The sequence below is a fragment of the Rhinopithecus bieti genome, unplaced genomic scaffold (genome assembly GCF_001698545.2).
Source record: "Rhinopithecus bieti isolate Rb0 unplaced genomic scaffold, ASM169854v2 scaffold_6380, whole genome shotgun sequence".
Lineage (NCBI taxonomy): Eukaryota > Metazoa > Chordata > Mammalia > Primates > Cercopithecidae > Rhinopithecus > Rhinopithecus bieti.
The window spans coordinates 6,817,189-6,827,194 of NW_016806642.1; the positions used below are offsets into that span (position 1 = coordinate 6,817,189).

Sequence of the window (10,006 nt, forward strand, 5' to 3'; positions counted from 1 at the left end):
GTGCCTGTATGCTTACAGCGCAGTATTGGGGTGGGAGTTACCCGATTTTCCAGGTGTTGTGTGTCTCAGTTCCCCTGGCTAGGAAAACGGATCCCCTTCCCCCTTGCGCTTCCAGGTGAGGCGATGCCTCGCCCTGCTTCAGCTCTCGCTGGTCAGGCTGCAGCAGCTGACCAGCACCGATTGTCCGGCACTCCCTAGTGAGATGACCCCAGTACCTCAGTTGAAAATGCAGAAATCACCGGTCTTCTGTGTCGCTCGCGCTGGGAGTTGGAGACTGGAGCTGTTCCTATTTGGCCATCTTGCTCCGCCCCCTCCGAATTTCCTATTCTTAATGAGTAACTTATAATCAAATGACTTCTGTCTGTGGATAAATAGGTCGTTCTTTTCTATGTTCTATTGTGAAGACTAAAAGTATTAGATTAGTAAAGTAAGTTCTTAAAAAAAGAGTTGGAATATGATAAGCATATTCATTTTGGTGTTGCTTTTCAATTTGTAGGAAGAACCGATAGAACGGCTTAGTGTTCCTGATGTACCCAAAGAACATTTTGGTCAGAGACTTCTTGTAAAATGCTTATCACTTAAGTGAGTATTTATTTCTTTTACTTACAGCTTTTATTTTCCAGGATAAAATTTTAGTACTGGTGTAACAAAATCTGAGTAGATTTTATAGTTGTATTTGTGTCCTTTTGAGAAGTATTGTTCTACATGTCATTTTAAATGCTATTCAGCATTCAAACGTATATATGAAACTGAGCCTACTGTGCTAAGCCTAACATATTTATGAAGCTAAGCCTACTGTGTAGCAAGCGTAAAGTCAACTTTTAAATTCTGTATATCATTTTAAATGCAATTCAGCATTCAAACCTATGTATAAAGCTAATCCTACTGTTCTAAGCCTAAGATATATATGAAGCTATGCCTGCCGTGTAACAAATATAAAATCAATTTGATTTTACAGTAGGCTTTGTTTTTTGAAGATTTTGACATATGTATTTTTTTCCTTCTTGAAAAAACTTAGATCTGGTTTCTGCTAACATCATTGAGGTGATATATTTACATTCTGCTTTACAAAGTGCTTTCTCTTATTTCGTGCTGTTAATATTATAAGTTTAATTATTCGTTCCAACTTAAGAAAAAAGTTTCTATTCATAGAGCTTTCTGAAACAAGCAACTCATAGGGACAGACCATGTCTACATATAATTCTGGCAATTTCTTTCCTTGAAAGCTAAGGCTTTGTATATTTAGATTTATTCAGAAACATGTTAGATAGATTAAGTGCATTGAATCTTTTGAATAACAGGACACCTAACATCAGTTCTTACTTACAGTCTTGTTCTGTTTTTTAACAGCTTTTTTGTGATCTAATTTATATATCATAAAATTAACCCTTTTGAAGTATACAGGTTAGTGGTATATATTCACAGAGTTGTATAGCTGTCATTACTGTCTAACTTGAGAACATACTCATTATCCCAGGAAGAAACTCCATGCCTGTATTAGTCTGCTCAGGCTGCCATAGTAGAACCATAGGCTGGGTAGCTGAAACAATAGAAATTTATTTCTCACAGTTGTAGAGGCTAGAAATCAAAGATGAGGGTGCCAGTGGGTTGGTTTCTCATGAGGCATCTCTCCCTGGCTTGCAGATGGCTGCTGCTTGCTGCATTCTCACATGACCTTTCTTCTGTGTGTGCCCAGAAAGAGAGAGGTCACTTGTATCTCTTCCTGTTCTTATAAGGATACCAGTTCCATGGAATTAGTGCTCCACTCTTAGGACCTCATTTAACCTTAATAAGCCTTTAAAGGGCTTATTTCCAATTATAGTCACATTGAGGGTTAGGGCTTTAACATACGAATTTTGGGGGATGATACTGTTCAGACCATAACAATACCTGTTAGTAGTCACTCCCCGTTCTCTTTTTTCCTCAGCCCCTGACCGTCACTAGTTTTCTTTCTGTCTCTATGAGCTCACCCATTTTGAATATTTCATGTAAGTGGAATTATATGCAGCCATTTGTGTCTGGTTTCTTCATACAGCATAATGTTTTCGATGTTCATCTATGTTTTAGCATATATGAGTAGTTTTTTTTTCTTGAGACAGAGTCTCACTCTGTTGCCCAGGCTGGAGTGTAGTAGTGCAACCTCTGCCTCCAGGGTTCAAGCGATTCTCCTGTCTCAGCCTCCTGAGTAGCTGGGATTACAGGCACCTGCCACCACACTTGGCTAATTTTTGTATTTTTAGTAGAGATGAGGTTTCACCATGTTGGCCAGGATGGTCTCGGTCTCCTGACCTCGTGTTCTGCCTGCCTCAGCCTCCCAAAGTGCTGGGATTACAGGTGTGAGCCACCATGCCCGTCCAAGTAGTTCATTTTTTTATATGACTGAACAGTATTCCACTGTGTGGATACACCACCTTTTATCCATTTATCAGTCAGTGAACATTTGGGTTGTTTCTACTTTGAAAAGAAACATAGCTTTATTGAAGTATAATTCACATATTATGTGGTTCACTCAGTGTATATTCAGTGTACAGTTCACCAGTGAGTTTACCCAGTTCACCAAGGATACAATTCAGTGGATTTTAGTATATTCTCAGATCTGTGCAACTATTATTACAATAAATTTTGGAGTACTTTCATCATCCCGAAAAGAAATTTCTTATTCGTTAGTAGTCACTCCCTGTTTTCCCCACCTCCTCCATCCTTAGGCAACCACTATCCTACTTTCTGTCTCTACACATTTGCTTATTCTGACTATTTCCTGTGAATGGAATCATGCAATATGTAGTCCTTTTTTTTTTAAACTTAGTTTTTCATAGTGTTTTTAAGGTTTATGCTGTAACATGTGTCAGTACTATAATTTCTTTTGATATTCCATTGATGAATATGCCACATTCTGTTTTATCTATTAATCAGTAATGATTGCTTCCACTTTTTGGCTGTTACAAATTAAGTTCATAATTTTGTTCTCATTTCTCTTGAGTATGTACCTAGGATAGGAATTATGGTTAGTATAGTAACTCCATGTTTAACTTTTGGAGGAGTTATCCAGACTGTTTTCCAAAGCAGCTGCACCATTTTACATTACCACTAGCAAGTTAGAATGATTCTAATTTCTCCACGTTTCACCAACATTTGTTATTACCTGTGTTTTTTTTTTTTATCATAACCATTCTAGTGGGTGTGAAGTATTGTCTCATTGTAGCTTTACTTATGATTTTCTTGATTAATAAAATTTACAAGTTTGTTATTTCTCTCTTAGAGAAATAAAATATAGAATTTTTTTTTTGTACAACTCTATTTTCTTTAGCTTTTGTTTGTTTGGCTCTCATTAAAATTCTAAAGTAATAATTATATACATCTGATTTGTCTATGATAAGAAAAGTCCAGGTTTAAAGTGAGGAAGAACTTGAGGTCACAAAAGTTCAGAAAGAGTCAGAAATGATAAATTTACTTTAGCTCATTGTAGAAACTGATATATTTTTGAAAATTGTTTCTCTTACATTTTATTCCCTAAGAACAGCCTTTCTTTATCCTGGATGAGAAAATTATTTCTACTATTAAGAAGACTATTAGTCAGTAACATAGTGATTTATACATTCAGGGGAATATCTTCTAGGCATGGTCAAGTTGATACGAATTTAGCCAAGAAATGCTAAGAAGTCATAATTTCCCAGGAGTAAGTGTTCTATAGCTAATTTTACATTAGGGCTATTGCTCTTCCTCGTTTTAATGGGCTACAAGGAAAAGAGCTTGGCATGCAAGCAGGATAGAAACACTCCTGCATAAATGCTTAACACCAGATTTCACGAGAGTAAAATTAGAAATGGTAGTGATATTTGTTTGCTGCAACTTCAGCTTTGGCAGGGAAAAGTCAGACAGGAAACAGGCAAAAATAAAAAGAGAAAACTCTGAGAATTCCTAGTCATAAGCTTACCTACTATATGTGTGGCTCAAAAAATTCCAAGGCAAAAGTTTACAGTGGTTCTAGGTTTGCAGTGGCCTTAGGTACCTGGCAGAAGCATACATTAATTAATTGTTTTTAGAGGAATTCACTTTAAAAATTTAGGCCTCAAAATATTTCTACAGATAAAGTTTCAGCTCCAGTCATAAATCAACAAACATGGCAAAACAAACTGCAGACCTGAAAAGGACTACCAGTCAGATTTAGAATATAAGTACTTTTAGTATATTTAAGTAAATAATTATTTGAAAATATTATAACGGAACAAGAAACTGTCAGAATTGACCAGGAAGATTTTGAAAAGATTCATGTGATCTTTTTCAAGATTTTATAATTGAAATTATAAATCCATTTAGGTAGGCTCGGCCGGGCGCGGTGGCTCAAGCGTGTAATCCCAGCACTTTGGGAGTCCGAGACGGGCAGATCACGAGGTCAGGAGATCGAGACCATCCTGGCTAACACGGTGAAACCCCGTCTCTACTAAAAAAAAATACAAAAAACTAGCCGGGCGAGGTGGCGGGCGTCTGTAGTCCCAGGTACTCGGGAGGCTGAGGCAGGAGAATGGCGTGAACCCGGGAGGCGGAGCTTGCAGTGAGCTGAGATCCAGCCACTGCACTCCAGTCTGGGCGACAGAGCCAGACTCCATCTCAAAAAAACAAAATAAAAATAAAAAATAAATAAATAAATAAATAAATCCATTTAGGTAGGCTCAACATAGATTAGTTAAAACTGAAGAGTGAATAAGTGAACTTGATAATAAAACAACAAATTTATACAAAGTGTACACAAAATGTATATAGATGGAAAATAAAGTGATATCAACAAAAAGTCTAATTTGNCGACTGTAATCCCAGCACTTTTGGAGGCCTAGGCGGGCAGATCATGAGGTCAGGAGATCACAATCATCCTGGCTAACATGGTGAAACCCCGTCTCTACTGAAAATACAAAAAAATTAGCCGGGTGTGGTGGCGGGCGCCTGTAGTCCCAGCTACTTGGGAGCCTGAGGCAGGAGAATGGCGTGAACCCGGGAGGCGGAGCTTGCAGTGAGCCAAGATCACGCCACTGCACTCCAGCCTGGGCGACAGAGCAAGACTCCATCTCAAAAAAATAAAATAAAAATAAAAAATAAATAAATAAATAAATAAATCCATTTAGGTAGGCTCAACATAGATTAGTTAAAACTGAAGAGTGAATAAGTGAACTTGATAATAAAACAACAAATTTATACAAAGTGTACACAAAATGTATATAGATGGAAAATAAAGTGATATCAACAAAAAGTCTAATTTGAATTCTAGAATGGAAATAATTTAGGGAAGAAGAAAGCAGTTATTAAAGAGATAATGGCTGAGAATTGTTCAAAATTTATGAATCATAGTAGTAACTCTCAATTCTGGATGTCTAGTAGGATCTAGGAATAATAAATAAAAAGAAATTCATATCCAGACTAAACATAGTAAAAATGGAGAACACAAAACCAAGAAACTATGTTAAAAGCAGCCAGAGAGAAGAAGAGATCCTATGCAAAGATATTACAAATAGCCGTCAGGCGCAGTGGCTCATGCCTGTAATCCCAGCACTTTGGGAGGTCTAGGCAGGCAGATCACAAGGTCAGGAGATCAAGGCCATCCTGGCTAACACGGTAAAACCCCGTCTCTACTAAAAATACAAAAATTTAGCCAGACGTGGTGGCGGGCGCCTGTAGTCCCAGCTGCCCGGGAGGCTAATGCAGGAGAATGGTGTGAACCTAGGAGGCGGAGCTTGCAGTGAGCTGAGATAGCGCCACTGCACTCCAGCCTGGGTAACAGAGCAAGACTCCATCTCAAAAAAAAAAAAAGAAAAAAGAAATTATAATTAGGCTAACAGCTGATTTATCACAGCAGCAATGGAAGCCAGAAGACATTGAGTGTTATCTTCAATGTTGTTAAGAGAAAATAACTTGACCACAAACTTCATACCCAGTAAAATTACCTTTCAACAAACACATTCTTGAAGCAGTTAGTTTTTGCTGCACTGTAAACTACCTTAAGATGTAATGTTTTAAAACAACAGATGTTCAGTATTTCTCATGATTCTGTGGGTTATTTGGGTAGTTCTTGTAGTTTGGGCCAATTTGGTTGGGATTGGATGATCTATAAAGGAGTTGTGCATGTCTGGTAGTTGGCAGGCAGGTTGGTCTAGGAGTCTCTCGTTTATGTATTTGGCAGTTGGCTTAATGTCAACTGGGAAAGTAGCTATGCTTTTCCCATTGTTCAGTGGGCTGACCTGGGCTTGTTCATGTAGTGGTGGAAGGGTTTTCAGAAGAAGGAGAGTGGAAGCTGTAAGACCTCTTTGTGGCCTTGGATTAAAACTCTTACAGCATATCATTTATTGATCAAAACAAATCACAAGACCAGTCTGAATTCAAGGTATGGAGAAATAGACTTTTCTTAATGGGAGGATATGCAAAGAATTTGTGTTCATTTTTTGAAATCTGCAAATGATGAGGTAAATAACTTTTATACTGATAAAATTGTTAGTGTTTTCTAACAACATTTTATCACTAAAATGTAACTTCTAAAGGAAGTACTTCAGGAAGAAAGATTTTAGGTGAAAGAAAGAATGATGAACAAAGAAAGAAATGGAAAACAAAGATAAACCTGTTTTTGCTGTAATAGTCTAGTTTATGAGGTTAAAATAATTAAGATAGAACTAAAATCAATAACTATAAATTGGGGTTGATTAGGGTTAAAACATTCTAAGATCTTATTGTTTGGGAGAATAATAAAGATATTGATTAATATTTAAAACTTAACTATGTACTTTAAAAGTTCTTGAGTAACCATTGCAAAATAGAAATGTAAATTATAGGCAAAGGAGAAAACTGGCTTGAAAGTGGAGCTATAAGTCAATTCAAAAGAAAGAAGGCAGGAATGGAAAACACTTAGAAAAGTAGCATAGGCTGGGCACAGTGGCTCATGCCTCTAATCCCAGCACTTTGGGAGACTGAGGTGATGAAACCACTCTCCACTAAAAATACGAAAAATTAGCCAGGTATGGTGGTGTGTGTCTATAATCCCAGCTACTTGGGAGACTGAGGCAGGAGAATCGCTTGAACCCAGGAGGTGGAGGCTGCAGTGAGTGGAGATCACACCATTGTGCTCCAGCCTGGATGACAGAGCAAGACTCCATCTCAAAAAAAAAAAAAAAAAAGAAAAGAAAAAAGAAACAATAAAAATAAACTGCTAGAAATGAATCCAAATATAAGTCTTAAGAATAAGTGTAAGTGGACCAAACTATCCATTTAAGAGACTGCATTTAAAAAACTCAGTTACGTGTCTTTTATTAAAAAAACAGGCAATCCACGTAAAACATAAGCACCCAGAAAGGTTGAAAGTAAAAATATTTATTAAAATTAAAATTTATAAAAAAATTATATTAAGATATAATGGCAAATATTAACCAAATGAAAGCTGAGGGAACAATATTAACATCTTACAAAATTGACTTTAAGTCAAAATGGAGGGTCAACACATATTGATAAATGTTCAAAACTGTACTGTAATTGTTTGTAAGTAAATGTGAAAACACACCCAGTTTAACCTTTCCCAGGCAGCTGCCAAAGTTGGGAGGGGGAAGGTCCTGGTGCTTGAGGCTGAGGCTATCTCCGGATTGCCCAGCGGCCATTGTGGTCAAGCAGGTACTGCTGGACTGGAAGGTGGTGATCATGTGTTGTGAGGGCATCCACATTTCTGGCAATTTGTACAGAAACACGTTAAAGTACCTGGCCTTCCTCTGCAGGTAGATGAACACCAATCCTTTCTGAGGCCTGTACCATTTCCAAGTCCCCAACTGCCTCTTTTGGTGGACCATGTGAAGCATGCTGCCCCACAAGACCAAGTGAGGCCAGGCTGCTTTGTACCACCTCGAGATGTTTGATGGGATCCCACTCCACTATGACAAAAAGTGAATGGTGGCTGCTCTCAATGTTGTGTGCCTGAAGCCTGTGAGAAAGGTTGCCTACCTGGGGCTCCTGGCTCATGATGTTGGCTGGAAGTGCCAGGCAGTGACAGCCACCCTGGAGGAGAAGAGGAAGGAGAAGGCTAAGATCCTCTATTGGAGGAAAAGACAGCTTACGAGGCTACAGAAACAGGCTGAAAGAACATGGAGAAGAAAATTGACAAATACATAGAGGTCCTCAAGACCCATGGACTCCTGGTCTGAGCCCAATAAAGACTGTTTAATACTCATCCTTGGCCTGGCCTGCCCTTCTTTGATTGCTGCCCTGGGATGTGGGGACCCAGGAGGGGCAGTCCAGGTGCCACAGGCAGCCTGGGACGTAGGAAGCTGGGGGTAAGGAACAGACCTCAGTCACTGCCTTTTTATAAGGTTACTTTAAGCCACTCTAAGAATTGTGCAGACATAATTTGTCTATGACCTACTTGTTCATGAATGAATTTTAGAAGATCAATAGTAGGAACAACCAGCTACTTTGGTTTCAGTAGTAGTAGCAAAAGAGAGCTGGAACACTATTTGGAGGGAGACTCTACCTTGTGAATAGGGCATCTGTTTTTACTTCCCACCTGGTCGTGTGCTATACTCTGTAGCTGTTAGAATGTGAAACAACACTTGGAGGATAGCATGAGTTTGGTGTTATACAAAGGGTATTTATAGACACATAGACTAGGAAAATGTGCGACCAAGGGGTTATAAGTGTTACCCTTGCTCCTTCCCTGTGTTTTGTGATCAGAATCAAATAAATTATTTTTAGAGGGAATAAATACACACACACACGTAATTTTTTCTTTCTTTTTTTTTGAGACAGAGTCTTGCTCTGTTGCCTAGGCTGGAGTGCAATGGCACAATCTCGGCTCACTGCAACCTCCACCTCCCAGGTTCAAGTGATTCTTCTGCCTCCGCCTCCCTAGTAGCTGGGACTACAGGCACATGCCACCAAGCCTAGCTAATTTTTTGTATTTTTAGTAGAGACAGTGTTTCACCATGTTGGCCATGTTGGCCAGGATGGTCTCGATCTCGACCTCATGATCCACCTGCCTCGGCCTTCCAAAGTGCTGGGATTACAGGCTTGAGCCACTGTGCCCGGCCCACACACTTAATTTTTAAAAGACCGAACAAGTAAGTCACATCTTATTAGCAATGTCTTACAGTAGGCCTTTGGTGATTAAAAAAAAATTTTTTTTCATTGTTATAAGTATTCTCAGCATTTTAAATAAGTGAGTATGTAGAGTGGTACATTTATAGTGAATAAAAAAATACCTTTTTTGCAGCATAATAGCCTTTGAGTATTGCTCAGCAAGTAGCATTTCTTGAAACATGCCTATGTTTGATAGTATAGAAATAATGTAGCATTCTTTTTTTTTTGAAGTTACTCAAATTGTGTACTGAATCCCTGAGGAATATAAAAAAGAAAAAAACTCTGCATATACGTTTTTGGTACTCTGTAATGGAAGAACCTTTTGAAACTTAAAAAAAAATCAAATAATGTATCTAATTTATAAATTCTTGTTGCATTTATAAATTCTTGTCTACTTAAAGTGGAGCTCACTGGATTTGTATTGGTTTCTTCGGTTTATTTTCTCGAGTTCCGCCCTTTGTTCATCATAGTAATAATATGGATCTTTAAATGCTGTTTAAGAATATTATAGTTATTGGCCAGGCGAGGTGGCTCACACCTGTAATCCCAGCACCTTGGAAGGCTGAGACGGGTGGATCATCTGAGGTGGAGTTTGAGATGAGCCTGGCCATCATGGTGATGAAACCCCATCTCTACTAAAAATACAAAAATTAGCCGGGTATGGTGGCGCGCACCTCAATCCTGGCTACTCAGGAGGCTGAGGCAGGAGAATCGCTTGAACCCGGGAGGCAGAGGTTGCAGTGAGCCGAGATCGCACCACTGCACTCCAGCCTGGGTGAGACAGCCAGACTCTGTCTCAAAAAAAAAAAAAAAAAAAATTATAAAATTATTACACAGTAATTTTATGGCACTAAGTTACACATTTGGGTACTAATTTTCTTTCTTTTAAAATTTTTTTAAAGAATTAGAA

At 38.5% G+C, this 10,006-nt stretch overlaps 1 protein-coding gene and 1 pseudogene across 1 annotated transcript in view; both read left to right on the forward strand.

The window, feature by feature from the left end:
• The window catches only part of DOCK7 (dedicator of cytokinesis 7), a 259,128-nt gene that overhangs the window by 48,166 nt on the left and 200,956 nt on the right, over positions 1-10,006 (forward strand). Inside the window, 1 exon segment of the mRNA XM_017877272.1 lies at positions 497-582. Within this exon segment, the coding sequence (XP_017732761.1) occupies positions 497-582 (86 nt within the window).
• On the forward strand, positions 7,732-8,165 carry LOC108532905 (60S ribosomal protein L13a pseudogene; annotated as a pseudogene).